This window comes from Myxocyprinus asiaticus, chromosome 41 (assembly GCF_019703515.2).
Source record: "Myxocyprinus asiaticus isolate MX2 ecotype Aquarium Trade chromosome 41, UBuf_Myxa_2, whole genome shotgun sequence".
Taxonomy (NCBI): Eukaryota; Metazoa; Chordata; class Actinopteri; order Cypriniformes; family Catostomidae; genus Myxocyprinus; species Myxocyprinus asiaticus.
Window position 1 is genome coordinate 17950938 of NC_059384.1, and position 18193 is coordinate 17969130.

Consider the following 18193-nt stretch of genomic DNA (forward strand, 5'->3'; position numbering starts at 1 on the left):
CCTGAATTCAACACTCTTGTCTTTCTGAAGAACTTTTTTTTTTTTTTTTTTTTTTACAATTTATTTCTTTAGAAGTAAAACTTTAAATGAGGAAAAAATTACAGAGTGCACCTTTAATTGTTTTTTATTTTTATTTTATTTTTTACTCTTGCTCTCATTTTATTTTATTTACCTAAAAATAAATGTTTATCATTTGATTTTACATTTGTATTAAATCTTTACTATAATATTTATTTATTTCATACTCTCTCGTTCTGCCTCACTGCGGTCGTTCTACGTGCGTGACGTCATTTCCTTCCAACATGGCGCAGGCAGCAGGTCGCTGATGGAAAACTGAGGGATTTACCCCACCTTCTGGCTCTATTTATGTTTCTCTTTTGAGGGCACCATCCGCCGGAGAAAAACACAATAATACTGGAATATCTACTAATCGCAGATCCAGCCTCTTTTGGGACAGGTCTTCCTCACCCCGTCGCAGCGCGTCATGTATGAAGGCAAAAAGACGAAAAACATGTTTTTAACCCGAGCTTTGGAGAAGATCTTGGCCGACAAGGAGGTGAAAAAGGCTCATCACTCTCAGCTGCGCAAAGCCTGTGAGGTGGCACTAGGTCAGTGTAATTTCGAAGCTTTGATCGCAGTGTTTTAAAGGTGTTTCAGATCTGCATGCGTGCCTTTAATTCTGCCGGGTGTAGATTCGGAGCTCTTAAGAAGAGCTGCATGAATCCACCAGCATCGCGGAAGTTATTGTCATTCTACATGAAAAATACCACGATCCGAACCTGTCCCTGTTCATTTAACATCGAAATATCGATAATTATGTGCTGTTGAGTTGAACAAATCACACTTGGTTCATGCACGGATGAGGAAACTGGTTAAGGAAAGCAGGAACTGACAGGGCGAGTTTGTCCTCTTTGACAGGAGCTTGACAACAGCCACTTCATCATATTGTTTGTGCACAGAATAAACTAATAATAATAATAATAAACTTTAGACGGTGGTAATATGTGTTTTGGTCCATCCAATATTTGTACGGGGATTAAAATGTGCTCGCGCTAATTCACTTGAGTGTCATTGACCGTTTGATCACAATTTTGTATGTCATTAAGTGCAAAGACTCCATCTGTCATATTATTTTACGAATAAAATCTCAGATTTGCGAGTTGCACGACACTGTAGCACAAACTTGGCTGCCATGTCGTTTATAATTGCGGAAACTGGGTTGCACTATCCCCAGTTTCCCTCAATAGCAACAATGACTGGGCATGATGAGAAGAATGCAGGTGGAGATTCGTGTTTGCATTGATGTTGTCGCAGCATGGTTTTATTTAGCTTTAAATTAAACGGGGCTATACATTTATGGAGTTCAAACTTTATAATATATATAGAAACAGTGCGCAAATATTGTGCCATGCTGTCACAGGTTCCGCCAATAGTGACGAATCGTTTTGTTGAAACAGTTCTTTGTAATGACTCGGTTGAACCGATTCGCACTGCTTGGTAAATCACTGGACTGTGGGCCCTATTTATGAAACGAGCAATGCACATTTGTGTGTAAATAGTTCATGAATCCATTTAATTCAATCGTGCAATTAACCAAATATGCTTTATAACTGACGATTTTACTAAAAAATGTGTTCTGCCCGAATTTCACTAAAAGATACGGCCTGTTTCAGAGAACATTTTTATTCAGATTATATGTCTTAATCGAAAAAATATCGATAAACAGCATTAGCGTGCAACTAGATATTTATTTCACCTCATAAAAAGTCCACTTTTGTTAACACGTTTGAGCGATGACTCGAATGAGTGGATGAATTGATTCGTCAACCGGTTCATTTCAACGAACTGTCCGAACAGACTGATTCGCTGAAATGAATCGCTGGTTTGCGATGGGCGTAAGGGAAGTGCTGTGTGCAGGATAAGGTGAATGTCTCTCCCTCTGTCATGCATTTCTCATTATCAGCGGTCAATAATGCATTTGTGCTGGCAGCTGGATTACAGTGCATTATTTAAAGAGATGAACATCAGTGGCTTCCGAGCTCCTGGAATCACATGCACCATTCATTGTGTATGCAGTGTTGTTGGTCCAGAGTGCTTTTCTGTATAGAAAAGTGTGATTTGCACAGGTTTGACACCAAAGAAGTGGTCGATGTTTTTTGGCTTTGCGTTGAAAACAATTAGGCACAGAGACTGATTTTTTTGAGGTGGGCGGTATTTTGATGATTTAGAAATTCTCACAAAACTTGTCAAGAAAATATCCTGGTAATTTCTGACTTCAAATAGCCTATGGAAAATGAAGTCTATTTTGAGGGTCATTAAAGGAGTATTTTGGGTTAAATACAAGTTAAGCCCAATCGACAGCCATCTGTGGCACAGTGTTAATTACCACAAAAATAATTTCCACTCATCCCTTATTTTCTTAAAAAAAAAAAAGCAAAAATCTGTGTTTCAGTGAGGCACTTACAATGGAAGTGAATGGGGCCAATCTGTAAACGTTAAAATACTCACTATTTCAAAAGTATAGCCACAAGACATAAACATTATGTGTGTTAACATGATTTTAGTGTGATAAAATCACTTACTAACCGCATCTGTGTAAAGTTAAAGCCAATTTTACAACTTTGTTGCCATGTTGATGTAATGTCAACAAACCCTAAAATGACTGTAAAAATGACAATTTAAACAACTTTACAGCTCAAATAATACCCAGGTTTTAACAGAAGAATTAATGTAAGTGCTTTTATAGAATTATAAGCTTCACATTTCTGCCTTTAAACCCTCCAAAAATTGGCCCCCAATTTCCATTGATAGTGCCCAACTGCAACATCTATTTTTTTTTTTTTTTAAGAAAAGGAGTAGATGAAATCACATTTTCCTTACCAATTCTCATTACTGCAATGGAAAAGATGGTCATTATGATATTCTGATTACTGCAATGTGAAGAAAAATGTAATTGTTAAATTGTAAATTATTTATGCATCATAGTATTCTGTTGGTACTGCCTTTAATTTTCGCTGTTTTTAAAAAGAAATCATTGTACAACAGCATTTTTTTTTTTTTTTTAAACTGTAATAAAGTAAATAATGACTGTGTTACGGCAAAGAGAATCATCATGTAGAAGAATTGGAACAATTAGGAGAATTTGGGGGTGAAATGTGCTTAAGGGTCCTGACAATAATGTGTTAAAAAAATCACAATATGAAAAATCTTAGTGGTCCTAAATGTATGCTTCATTTTCTTTATGCAAAATATAATATCCTTTTTTATTACTGATTTGGGATTAAATATGAACATATAAAGATCTAAAGAACAATCACAGTCTAATGTAGAGGTAAAAAGTTTCATGATGCTTGGCAAACATAGGGAAAACTTTGAACTCTTTCTCTCTGAGTTTGTTAGTGAATAATATAGATCATATGTGCTGTGTTTTACTCCACAAAGCACTGGCCTTATCCAAGAAAATCAGGTCTCTGGCTATTTAAAGGAATAATTCACCTAAAAATTATAATTCTTTCATCATTTAGTCACCCTTATGTTGTCTCAAAGACTTTCTTTCTTTTGCGGAACACAAATGTATATATTTTAATGATATGGTCTGTTTGTCCATACAATGCAAGTGAATGGTGACCAAATTATCAAGCACCATAAAGAACATAAAGGCAGCATTAAGGTAATGTATAAGACTCCAGTGGTTTAAACCATGTCTGCTGAAGAGATCCAATTGGTTTTGGGTGAGAAAGTTGGACTGTAGACAGTGTGCGTACATCACAGCTAGGATTTAATCTTCACGTGCTTTTCAGGAGCTGCTCTGAGTGTGGTCTGCATTGCGGGTCACTGATGTTAAAGTCGGCATGAAATGGAAGTTGCGACTGACTTTTCTTCTATATTGTGACGTATTTCTGAGTAAAACAGCTTTTTGAACAAGAAAAAAATCTAGGATGGGGTTTGATTTTATCCACCGGTTGTAGATTGGATTGTGAAAAGTGGGCGTTGCATACCGGAATGGGGGCAGATCTGAATGCGAGTTTGCAGTTGACACAAATACACACCTCTTCCACCATGCTGCTCGAGCTTGAGCCGGTTACCGGGGAAATTGAGCAGCAATCTCAACACACTGATCATCAAAGTGACAACATAAATGCACAAGCACATTCAAAATATAAATAAACTCCAGAGGCACCCGAGTTGCATAGTATTCTGTTCGGTAGCGACCCTCTTAGCAATTCAGGCATGAAATGTCTTGAACAAATCCATGAATTCGCCGTTATTCTTCCTCCTCGGAAATGTAAGTTGAAGCCAGCTGGTCCATAACCGAAGAAGTTTGGGTTAAGGAACGGGAGTTTTGGAGGAAAACAGCCGTAAATACACCTTTTCGTCTCTGCATTAGCTCTTTTGATGGCAGGTTTGTGTACATGACTCTTGAAGAGGCGGGGTTAAAACTGACTTACCTTTGTATACGTCAGCAGAGAAGTGTCAGTCATTTTGCCGGAAGAGCAAGTTATGACATTTTGATTAAAGATTACGAGGTCAATTTTTTTTATTTTTTATAAAATAGCAAATATACATGGATGAATCGCTCACAATAAGACCAGTAACATGCAATAATAAAATAAATAGGGTAAATTTTGATTTCTTGTTGAATTTAAGGCTTGGGTATACTTTGTTTTACCATCGAGAAAATCCGTGCAGACTTTTATGAGGGTAAAATTGTGCCTAAATTATTTGCATGCACAGAGTAAGATTTGTGTAAGCGTAAATCAAATTGCAAGCGTAAAAATTGATTGCATGTGCACAGAACGTTTTGTAAAGGTGTAAATCAAGTTGCAAGTGTAAGAAAAATATATTAGCAATATTTTAATGCTTTGCATAAATGTAATTCATGTGTTGTCAATCTGTAATTTCGTATTAACACAAAATAAATTTGGTGTGTATTCTTCTGACTTCCTTTTTTTCACGCTTACACTTTTGGCACTGTTTTTGTGCCTTAACGTGGCCAAAAACATTGCATGCGATTACAAATCTGAGTATATGTGATGTAACGTGAGTTGTGACAATCAGACATTGTGTTGAGCGATAGAGACTGTTTGAGTGATCATGAGCACTTCCTGCTTCACTTTATTCAATATGCTCACTCGCGGTATCAGTCAAACATGCACGCTGTCCAGGTGCTCTCAATATCTCATCATCAGTCACTCATCTCAGCGCTATTCTGTGAGGATCCCAATTTAAATCATATTAATGTTTTTCACATTACCACTACTCACAGCAATTACATTTTAACCATAACAGCACCGCGTCTTCACACATTTGCTTAATAATTAGTGATTTGTGTTACAGCAAATAGCCAAAGACAGTAAACAAATCAAAGATATGAATGATTTCTCACTGGAGCAGTTTTAGAGCTTGCAATGGATATATTTTTCTTATTTTCGAACATACCTCTGCTGTGTGTGATGCTCTCATGGTTTTTTTACTGCTTACTAGTATGTCACGATGACCTTTTAATATCGACAACAGAACTATTCATAACTGTTTCAAAACAAATAAGTGTTAGAAATTCACTGCAATTGTAATTTTAATATAATTTTGGTAACTTTATAAAAAGGTTCCATTCGTTAGCATTAGGTATTATGATCAAACATTGAACAATAAATTTTTACAGCCTTTATGAAATGTAATGTTAGTTAATAAAATTACAGTTGTTCAGTGTTAGTTCATAGTGCATTAACTAATGTTAACTAATACAACTTTTGTAATGTTGTAACTAACATTAAGTTCATTAGTTCATGTTACCTACAGTAATTTTGTTAAATAATGTTAACAAAAAGGTTCCATTTGTTAACATTATTTAACAACATTACTGTAGGTAACATAACCTAATATAACCCACTGTAATTTAACAGTGTGGGGCATTTATGTAACTGCACAGTATAACTTGCAAAAGTGTGGCAAAGGGCACTTTTAAAAAAATCAGTATCGGACGATCTTAGTGTTAAAAAAATCAGAGACCGGTATTAGCCTCAAATTTCCTGATCAGTACACCACTATTCAAAAGTTTTTCTTAAATTATTGTAGCATTAAAAGCGAGTTCATCAAAGTATGAACATGTTTAGATGTAGATACATATTATTTATTAAAAATGTTGTCTGCTATGCAGAAAGAAAAAATAAATCAGGCATTTACTGTATGATTGCTCTTGGATCGTTTGAATAATAAAAAAATGATTATATTATTTATAGTATATTATTATTATTGTCTCTGGTTACAAAGCCGACCAATATCTGCTATTGAGGTCTGGGTCAGCGCAACGCGTTGTTGCATTTTTAATGATGTGCACATCAGGCTACGCGTAGCATACGCTGTGGGTTTTGTAGGTTCGACGCAGAAGTATTTAAATTGGCCTTTACCGTAGTTAATTGGGGTTCGACACTAATTTTTTATGTACTTATTCAATTATGGATTTTTGTTAATTGTAACCACCCTTACAAAAAATCTAAACTAGCCACAAATTTGCCACTCGTTATTTTCATATGCAAATGAGCTTTTGATTTGTTTGTTTTTTGATTATTTGCCAGAAGTTTGCTGCTCTTCGGCGGTAGTGGTGAACCTCCGGCAAACCTTTGGCAACAATAGACAATTTGCCGCAAGTTTGCCGCAAAGCTCATTTGCATGTGTAAATGATCAGTGGTGAATTTGCGGCAAGTTTGCGGCAAATTTGCCATGAACTCTCGATTTTCCTAAGGGTAAAGAAAGTGTACAAAGTGTAGCTTTAAACAGGAAGGAAAGGAAGGACTGATATATTCAACAGCAACTAACATATTTTACAAAATATTAAAATGGGCATCTGAATATTAGAAGTAGTTTATGATTAAAGAGTAGATAATATGAACTAACCGGCTCAGTGCAGCTGTATATTTATTGCCCCTTATCAACAAGCAATTGGAAGGATGTGAGTCATTTTACAATATGTGATTTGCATTTATTTATTTATTAAGCTTTGCTGCTAAACAGTGCAGGATTGTTGGGCTCTGTTTTGCGAATCCAGGATTGCATTTGGCCTTTTGCATTGATGTCAGATTTATGACAGCGTCTGTCAGTGAACTTTAGAGAAATCGTGCTGTAAATGCGGAATCACAGTTCATTTGTCTAACCGGAGGGGGTCAAGTGCCTTGGCTGAAACCTAGCAAAGTCTTACATTTTAGCATTTCTCAGTATCCTGGAACTACACTGAGCAAGGATCACTTATGTTTCTTGGATAAATATTGGTATTGCAGTTAAAGACATTCCCTTACTGTTTAGAAATGCAGTGGAATCTGGAGATATGCATTGCTGAGAAGTATCTGAAAAATGGGTCACTTAAAGGCTATGGGAGTAAGGTGTTTGAAATTGTGTTCTCTACACATAAGCTACAGCAAGAATACTTTTTCCTGTTGAGCTTTGAGGATTGATACAGTTTTGAAAGAAGTGTTTGATAGTGAGCTGTGTGACCTTTATTTGAAAGTCAATTCATAACAATGTATGCTTTGGGAAAAGAAGTCTCTCTCTTTCTGTCTGCTTTGAGTACCAAATACGTGAGTGGCACATCTGGGCTCATCCAATGTGTCTGTATTCCAGTGTAAATGGGATAGTTCCCCCAAAATAAATAAAAAAAATCGGTACATTTACTCACTGTGATGTTGTTCCATACCTGTATGCCTTTTCTTTCTTCTGTGGAACACAAAAGGGGATGTTTGGCAGAATGTTAGCCTCAGTCACCTTTCACTTTCATTGTACGGAAAAAAGAGCTGCGTCAACATTTCTCATGATCTCTCCTCTTGTGTTCCATGAAAGAAAGAAAGTTCTATGTGTTTGGAATGTCATGAAGGTGAGTAAAGAATTTAACATTTTCATTGTGAAGCATGACTGGTGATATCTTAAGAATTTAAAGATGGATTACATAATGACGGTCTTTAAGACTTAAGGAGATTTTCTTGTTCCTCGAGCACAATAAATACTTGCAGAGCAGGTAAAACAAAAAGCATCTTCTTTTCAGGCTTAATAGATGAGCGCCTGGGGCCAAGTCTCATCCTCATTTCTAAATGCACATCAACCTTAACAAAACACTGTTGAGTATCAGTATATATACTCTAGTTTGTTCCACTCATTCAGGTCTTGAATATTTTAAATGGGCTTAGATTGAGCTCTTGTTTAACAGTGTCTTTGATTGATTCGCTTGGTACATTAAGGATTTCATTAAAATGTAATGGAAACAGCACAAAAACTCTGTAGCTCCAGACAGGGTCTAAAATTAACACTTAACAAGTTCCAGTGTGAGTAAAAATTTCCCTTATGTAAAAAAAAAAAAAAAAAAGAGGTTCTGGCCAGTTGGCTGGTAAATTTTTAGGAATTGCACAATACATTGTCATTGTTATTAAATATCTTAAAGACCCTTAGAAGTTGGGGCATGACAAATTGAAGGGCCTATCGCTTATTTTAAATAGCCATTAGCCTTTTGTTCATGTCACAGCCATGATTTGCTACTTGCTAATGCTAGTCAGACAACATGATCACACTGGAAGTTGGCATATTGTTTCCGAGAGTTCCTGTACCCTAGGATTGGCCACATTTTACCGACTCACTGACAAGCGGCATCTCCTATCAAACATTTTTGCCTTTGCTCCAGTGTGTTTATATGCCCTTGTAGCGTGACCGGAAGCACATTGCATAGTTTGTGGTTTGGGTTTGGTTCTAACAGTTTATAAAATATGCATTCCTCTTCACTGTATTACAGCCTGTACAGCTGAAAACATCTCACTAAACAACTTGCTTTAGGTGCCACTCTGTGGACATTACACCCGGAAAAAGGAGCTCACACCTGCCCATATGCTCAACAACACTCACCACCTTGGCCACTGGGGGCAGTGTTTCGAATTTCAGTAAGCACAGACCAATTTTAGGTAAAGAAAAGTCATTCTGCTGTTTCAGATTTCACTGTGAGATCAGTCTGAGTCAGAATCAGGTGGTATTAAAGGAAAAGTTCACCCAAAAATCATTTACTCACGCTTATGCCATCTCAAGTTTGTACGACTTTCTTCTTCGGAACACAAACGAAGCTATATTGACGGAAATATAATGTGAATATTTTTCCAAGCAGGTGTCAACTGTGAGGTAGTGTAATCGAGCTTGAAATCACGATTTTTCCTAGGAGACTGCAGATGGCAAGATTTATAGTGAACAAGGAGTTACATTTTGGTCTGTTCTCACCTAAAACTGACCGTATTGCTTCAGAAGACATGGATTAAACCACAGTCGTATGGATTACCTTTATGATACCTTTATGTCCTTTTTGGAGCTTGGAAGTGTTGAATCCCATTGACTTGCATTGTATGGCTGTATTCACATCTCCATCAAAATATCTTTGTTTTTGTTCCAGAGAAGGAAAATATGTAAATTATGTGAATGATGAGAGAATTATAATTTTTGAGTGAACTATTTCTTTAAGGCGAGGGGATTCTCATTCTACAGAGATTTTTTTGGACAAAAGTTGTAAGTGCAAGATGAGTCATAAATAGTTTTGGGACAATTTGCCTGAAGAGAAAGAATGTACAATTAATTGCATATATCTGCTGAAAGTATATTCTATCAAAACTAAAGGCTACACTAGCATATAGACAACCTCAAAGCTATCAGACTTGGACTAAAAACCAAAAAGTTCAATTTTGATTGTGTTACCATTAAAATGTAGCTACATTGGAGGAATAAAAGCAGAATGGGTTTTGTGTTTTTGTGACCGATAGTGTTTCACAGAGGCTAGCTAATGTAAGATGCTAAGAGTGACACAACAACCTGTGCTGTTTCACAGTTCACCTGCCATTGACAGGTGTGGCAAAAAAAGTAAATTTTGGACTATGGTTTCTGGTTGTCTCTGTGTAATTTTAATTAAGGCAAAATATTACAAAATACTGAAGTGAAACAGTCTGTACTTGGTCACAGGTAGGCTATTGGCAATGATGCCCACTGCCGGTAAATGACGTGTCGATAACCGTAACCCTGAAAAGACACAAAGCTTGTGCTTAAATTAAAAATCAACTCAAAAATGCTAAAATGAGGGTGGACAAACTAGGGCTAAAATGAAATACAAGGGACATTTATTGATTTATATAGTGATTTAATTCTAAATTTAATGTTTTTATAGTTTTTTTGAACAATTTCATTATGTATTTAATTATTTAAATTTTTAAATATTTATTTAATGATTTAATTTAAATTTAGTTCTCCACACATATGCAGCATCATTTATAGGACAAAAATATTCTTGTTTATAACCACAAAACACAAGATGTGCAGTTAACAACAACATTTAAGGTCGCTCTGATAAGGTTGCCCTGATTTTACACAGAACGAAAGACACAGAGTATCGCTTCTGATGTAGGGTATTAAATGCATCAAGAGTAATTTATGAAACAGATTGTGATTCCCTGTATCGAAATCAAATCATGCAGTGACTAAGGATTCCCACCCCTTTAGTGTAAACTAGGAATGGACATTTCAAGTAATTTTGTGATCGGGCACTCTAGATAGGCAGCATAGTCATCTGCATGGGGGGGGGGCTTGGGTAGCTCAGCAAGTAAAGACGCTGACTACCACACGCAAGTTCGAATCCAGGGCATGCTGAGTGACTCCAGTCAGGCTTCCTAAGCAACCAATTGGCCCGGTTGCTAGGGTGGGTAGAGTCACGTTGGGGTAACCTCCTCGTGGTCGCTATAATGTGGTTCTCGCTCTCGGTGGGGCGCGTGGTGAGTTATGCGTGTATGCCGCGGTAACGCGCTCAACAAGCCATGTGATAAAATGCGTGGATTGACGTTCTCAGACGCGGAGGCAACTGAGATTCGTCCTCCGCCACCCAGATTGAGGCGAGTCACTATGCCACCACAAGGATTTAGAGTGCATTAGGAATTGGGCATGCCAAATTGGGGAGAAAAAAACAAAAAGAATTGCTATCAATTCACCCTCCAGACTGTCATGCATCAAGGGCTGAGAAAGCGCTCATTCATTAGAGTAGCAGTGTACAGATGAAGTCAGAAGTTTACATACACAAGTCATTAAAACTAATTTTTTTAACCACTCCACAGATTTCATATTAGCAAACTATATTTTTGGCAAGTCATTTTGAACATCTACTTTGAGCATCACATGAGTAATATTTCCAACAATTATTTACAGACTGATTGCTTTACTTTTTATTGACTATATCACAATTCCAGTGGGTCAGAAGTTTACATACACTAAGTTAACTGTGCCTTTAAGCAGCTTGGAAAACTCCAGAAAATTATGTCAAGCTTTAGGCATTTAGGCAATAAAGCTTCTGTAAGGTTAATTGGAGTCAATTGGAGGTGCACCTGTGGATGTATTTTAAGGCCTACCTTCAAACTCAGTGCCTCTTTGCTTGACATCATGGGAAAATCAAAAGAAATCAGCCAAGACCTCAGGAATAATGTTTTGGACCTTCACAAAAGTCTGGTTCATCTTTGGGAACAATTTCCAAATGCCTGAAGATACCACGTTCATCTGTACAAACAATAGCACGCAAGTATAAACACCATGGGACCATGCAGCCATCATACCACTCAGGAAGGAGATGCATTCTGTCTTCTAGAGATGAACGTAGTTTGGTGTGAAAAGTGCAAATTAATCCCAGAAACACTGCAAAAGACCTTGCGAAGATGCTGGAGGAAACAGGTAGACAAGTATCTATATCCACAGTAAAACGAGTCCTATATCGACATAACCTGAAAGGCTGCTCAGCAAGGAAGAAGCCACCGCTCCAAAACTGCCATAAAAAAGCCAGACTACAGTTTGCATGTGCACATGGGGACAAAGATTTCCTCTGATGAAACAAAAATTTTACTGTTTGGCCAAAATGACCATTGTTATGTTTGGAGGAAAAAGGGTGATGCTTGCAAGCTGAAGAACATCATACCAACCGTGAAGCATGGGGGTGGCAGCATCATGTTGTGGGGGTGTTTTGCTGCAGGAGGGACTGGTTCACTTCACAAAATAGATGGCATCATAAGGAAGGAAAATAATGTGGATATATTGAGGCAAAATCTCAAGACATCAGCCATGAAGTTAAGGCTCGGTCGCAAATGGGTCTTCCAAATGGACAATGACCCCAAGCATACCTCCAAAGTTGTGGCAAAATGGCTTAAGGACAACAAATTCAAGGTATTGGAGTGGCCATCACAAAGCCCTGACCTCAATCTGATAGACAATTTGTGGGCAGAACTGAAAAAGCGTGTGCGAGCAAGGAGGCCTACAAACCTGGCTCAGTTACACCAGTTCTGGCTGGAGGAATGGGACAAAATTCCAGCAACTCATTGTGAGAAGCTTGTGGAAGGCTCTCCAAAACATTTGACACAAGTTAAACAATTTAAAGGCAATGCTACCAAATACTACCAAATTGTATGTAAAATTCTGACCCACTGGGAATGTGATGAAATTAAAGTTGAAATAAAGAATTCTCTCTACTATTATTCTGACATTTCACATTTTTTAAATAAAGTAGTGATCTTAACTGACCTAAGACAGGGAATGTTTTCTATGATTAAATGTCAAGAATTGTGAAAAACTGAGTTTAAATGTATTTGGCTAAGGTGTATGTAAACTTCTGACTTCAACTGTATGTGTGATTCCCTGCGTGCTGCAAAAAAGATCGGCCCTGATTCTAGGCATGATCGGCCGATCGCCGATCACAGACTTGAGACGAAGATCGGCCGATTTAGATCAGTGGCCGATCGATCGGTGCATCTCTAGTTATGGTGACTAGCCTATGTATTAGGGGCAGCTCAGCGGTTAAGGCTCTGGGTTACTGATCAGAAGGTCAGGGGTTCAAGCCCCAGCACTGCCAAGTTGCCACTGTTGGGCCCTTGAGCAAGGCCCTTGACCCTATCTGCTCCAGGGGCTGACCCTGCACTCTGACCCCAGCCTAGCTGGGATATGTGAAAAAAAAGAATTTCACTGTATATGTGCAAATGTATAATGTGTGATTTGGTGGTCTCTAAATTAAATTTTCAGCATCAAGAAATTTGTCTTCCCGCATTGCAGGTGAAAATGCGGTTTAAAGGACACAATCACCACCAATCAGAACATGTTTGATGTTAAATAAACCGTTATGTGGGTTAGGATTGTGGACCAATGAAATTTCACTGTGGGTGGGGCACTGGAGAAATAGAATTAAGTTGTCATGCTAATACGCATGTGCGTACTTGAGTTGACAGCCGACGTCTGTTTCTGAAAAGTGATTGGCTCTTTTACCTGTAAGGCGGGACTTCCTTTTCTACATCCGTCATATTGGGTGTTTAAGTTTCTTCCATTCATTTAAATGCAAGTGTTCTGTATAGGGCTAAATAGTCTCTTGACAAGTGTGCTTTTATTGCTTGTCATTTTATCATGTCTTGCCTGGTAAAGACACTGTGTAACACTTGCCTTGAATAACAAATTTGGAGATTGATATTCACAAGAAGCATGCCTGATGTGAACCATGCCTCGAACAAAAGAGATCTTGGAACACCTAAGCTAAAGAATTGTTGACTTGAATAAAACTGGAAAGGGTTACAAAAGTATTTCTAAAGCCTTAATGTTCATCAGTCCATGTTAAACCAAATTGTCCATAAATGGAGAAAGTTCAGAACTCTTCATATTAGATCAAATGCTATGACCAATTTTTGCAGAAATCCAAAAAAGGTCATTGTAATCCAGGTAAATTCGAATATTTCTTCCTGCAAATGGAAATAAACCAATTTAATTGGTTTTGGACAAAATGCGAGAACCATATCATCATTCAGTACATTAACATGCACAGTTCTAATTGAGCTACAGTAGGTTTGTGCATTGTCGAGCAACAGTCTTCATCTGTCTGTACAAGTATACATGACACAATGGGTAACCGAATATTTGAAGGAAGGACGTCAGCTGAGACAGTGCCGGGATTACATTTTGCGCTTGACCTCTGTCTTTCATATTGCACAGTGCTAAGAGCAGTTTTGGTCTAATCACATGTATACATGCTGGACAATGCTGAACTACATTCGCATTATCTAGGTCTGATAGACCTACTTTGCCAAAAGTGGACTGGTATTTCAGTCGGACTAAAGCATTTACATGGCATTTAAAAAAGACAAATTTGTTTTAGTCAGACTGAATTCTAATTTTTAAAGTGCATTTAAACGTACTGACTTAAATTTTTTTAATCATATCTTTGACCTTGCATACAAAATGCAATTATTTAGCCACAGGTAAGATGAGTGGCTGCTTAACCCACATGGTTACATACGAACATACACCTACACTTCCGCAGCTTTGGTGTGATTTGTTTGCAGGGTGACGCCAAGTCCACCCTCGTGTCCCACACGTTGCATTGTCTGGACAACCTTCCGAAGCATTTCCTGCGCAGGCCCCAAGTGTAATTTCTCTTTCTCCAACACAATGGCACTGTCAGATGGTCCAGTGTTCCCTCAAGCACAGAAGCAGTCCAGCTGGGTGTTTATCTCTGTGCAAAGAGCATCCAACCCCGCGCCCCCCATCCACTGGAGCTTTAGAAGAGCTTGTAGCTCATTAGAATAGTCAAATTTGTGTGCGTGCGTGCGTGTGTGTGTGTGCGCGTGTGTGATGGGTGGGTGGATGCTAGATACCTCAACCGTGGGATAAATAGATACATTATGCAAATTTGTATATGATGTTGTTTTCCTTCCATGGCAATATCATCAAGGGAAGCCATGCCAAATGAAACAGTGTAGGGTCTGTTCTTGTGAAAAGGACGGTTAAGGATTTCAGATGTTTTGAAATATCCTAATTTAAGTTGCATTGTTTCTTTTCTTGGCTACCCTGCTGGAAAGACCAGCATGTTGTGTTTTAAATGCTAGTGTCCCCAATAGGCTTATTAACTAGCTAAACCAGCAAGACATCCTTTGTGAACCAGCATTAAGTATGTTTATGCTAATTCACCTGCTATAACAGCTAGATTTTACAGGTAAAAAGTATGGATATGCAGGTATAGCATCACTACCCAGCATAAAACAGCAGAGACTAGCATGGAAATCCACGTTCGTCTAAGCTTGTCTTTTCAGGCAAGCTTAGGCCAGAAACTCTACGCAAGAACAGACATGAATGCTTGGTCAATGCATTGCAAATGCACATACTTAATGGTGGGTTCACATCATGTCGGAATGACCATAATTACAAGATTCTGACTTGTAAAAGCCGTTCATGTCTGCGTAGAACTTGTGATTACAGGTTGAAAACTCATAATTCTATGAAATCTCTGGGGGTGTAACGGTTCTCGGTAAATAAACGAACCGTACGGTTCACCACCCACGATTCGAGAAGCATTGGCACTGCGGTTCACCTCAAGTTTATTGACGCATCTGGAGCACAAGGTTTTGTGTAGAAAATAAAGCATCAAATAGACACTCACAGTTACAACCTCCGTTAATGCATCTGAATGGATCTGTAGATGGATACGCTCCGCCTGTGTTTCACATGGGTCAACTTGATGCCATCACTGTTCTACAAGCGTTATGTGTAGTTGAAAATAGCAAGTGGAGAAAATGAGCCACTGATAGAGAAGCCCCCTGCATTATTCAGGTCTCCTGTCTGGAAACATTTTCTTTTTGCTGTCAATTACAACAGCAATGGTCAATTTTTTACAAAACAGGCACTGTTTGCAGACATTGCTCAACACGAGTGCCGTATACTGGTAATACGTCGACATATGTTCATTTACACCGAAATCACCGGGGCCAGATGAGAGCCAGATGAGACCCAGCGAAATTTAACCAAGGTTTTATTATAGTAATATTGTAGTAACCATGACTGCTGTCACCATGATTTTCTTTGCAGAAATCATAGTTTTGATACAATTAACCATGGTTTTACAACAGTAATACTGTAGTTTCCATATAGTAACCATGATAATACTGTATATTGTAAACATAACAGTAACCATGTTGATTTTGTGGTTACTGTGTTTTTACCTCAAATGCCATAGTTAAACTATGGTTAATGTAAAACAATGACTTTTATTCAGGGCAAACCTGTTGAAGTGTTTGTTACCAAACAGAGTATTCTTACTTTAGATTTGGCAGTAATATATATATATATATATATATATATATATATATATATATCCGTTATACCCCTAGAAAGCTCTAACTTGACAGTTGTGACTAATGCTGTCAGATTAAAATGTGAAATTCGAATATTCGTTGAATTTAAAATGAGCATTAAAATTTTTGGATGAATGCAAAGCTCAGATGATGACTTAAATTTGCAGGCTAAAACGTAGGTACGTACATGCAACTGTTTAAGAAAAACGCTGTGATATCGCAGGAGACAGCATCGATTTAAAAATTCGATTTTTTTCCCCCTTACCTGTCCTTTTAAATTTGAATGTATTTTCAACTTTCGTAATATTTCAGTGAAAATTTAGAACGTTTATCAGCCCTGTTGACAGCCCTAGTTTGCCTGCATGATTTTGTTCACGTAAATAAAGCCTCTTCTAATAAATGCCTGAAGGGAGATTTGCAAGAGTTTTTTAAAATACTTTTTACAAATTTTTTCATATTTTTCTATATTGATTGAACACACACCTTCCCGTAAGGACTAGTGCCCTCTAATTCTCCTTGTCTGCCACATTTCTTTCGTTCTCTAGGCACAGAACCTGCTATATCCTAACCAGGGGGAGGCTAAGAGAAATTACTAGGTTTGTAAGGCAAGAAATTAATTTGAATAATTTCTCTGTTTCTAGCGTGCCAGAGCGATATGAATGTCTGTGTGCTCTGAAATGGTAATACCTTTGTAGGAGTGAGGTTAAACAAATAAATACCTCCACTCTCAGGTAACAGCACTTACCATTACACATTTGATTTGGGTGGATAGAAAAGCTCTGATGCTTCTGGTAAATGTTGCCCTTTTTACAACCAGCTTTCTGAGCTCAAATCAAAACCTGAACCCTTAAAATCGAACAAACAAAACTGAATAAATATCAGTTTCATTTTAGCAGTGCCTTTGGGTCCTGAATCTAGGAATGTGTGAAATCCACCGTGCACTTTCCCTGGGCGAGTTGGAGTTGGGAAGCCGATTAGAGTTCTCCAGGAGCTGGAGGGATTCAAACCCAGACGGTCTCATGAATGGACCTCTGCTGGGATGTAACAAAATTTTGGCTCAAAGATTCAGTGCAGAATGACTCTACACAAGAAAGAATGAAAGGAGAAGCAGTAGAATGTCTCAATGAGCCTTTCATCAACATGTTGAAAAATGAAATTCCACCTTACTGTCTAGTTTGACTCAAATCACAAACCCTCTGATAATGCAAACAGGTGCTGATTGGTTTGTCTGTGAGACTGCAGCCATTGCTGCTGCATTAGTGTGTGCATGTTGTGTTGGTGCTGATCACATGGTGTACTGCAGATCTCCCAAAGGACCTTACTGTTTATCTTTCCCCGACGATGGAGCTGCAGCATGTATGTTTACCACAAAACACACCACTGTTCATTCCACCATAGCTTTGTGCTTAATTGATGTAACAAACCTCTCCCTGCGTCTGGAGACTGAATTAGCTCCAGATATTATGCACCATGGGTTGTTTGCCCAGGGCCGGCCCGTAGCATAGGCGACATAGGCGGTTGCCAAATTATCAGGTGCACAAAGCAGGAAGCGGCACAAAGAAGAGGAGCAGAAAAAAAGAGCAATATAAAGGTAATGACTGTTCATGTCAGCCATTTATGTTTATTTACTACTTTGAAATAGCTTATTTAGAACCTCTTAACTGGCATGGATACTGTGGGCCGTTTTTGCTTGTTTTATTCAAGTTTAGTGCAAGTTAAGTGCAGCGTATTTTCTTTAAAATAAACTTAAGCTTCGATAATGTTGTTTTAATTTCAGTTATATTGCTGCTTGCTTTCACTTCACCAAAAAACTTCCCAAGTGTCTTCTTTTAAAAGAGACCATGATTAGGACTGTAGTCTAAAGCATTCATGCTAAGCACGCTCAATTGCAGACCAGGGCAAACTGCTGCCCGCAGTCGATTTATCATGAATGTTTTTTATTAGATCTTTCATTTATCTGGCTTTGGGACCTATCGTGCATCCACAAGCGTTTAATATGCTCAGGGTTGCCATATAATAGATACAACACCCCAATCAGAGATTTATACTTG

The 18193-nt window shown here is 38.0% G+C and overlaps 1 protein-coding gene across 10 annotated transcripts in view; it reads left to right on the top strand.

Annotated features, from left to right (window-relative positions):
- Nucleotides 1–274: 274 nt before the first annotated feature.
- Nucleotides 275–18193, top strand: part of LOC127432054 (brefeldin A-inhibited guanine nucleotide-exchange protein 1-like) — a 92322-nt gene continuing 74403 nt past the window's right edge. For all 10 annotated transcript variants that reach the window (XM_051682827.1, XM_051682829.1, XM_051682830.1 and 7 more), the window contains exon 1: nt 275–608. In XM_051682827.1, coding sequence (XP_051538787.1) covers nt 485–608 — 124 coding nt within the window. In that variant the 5' untranslated portion in view covers nt 275–484. The remainder of the gene's footprint in view (nt 609–18193) is intronic.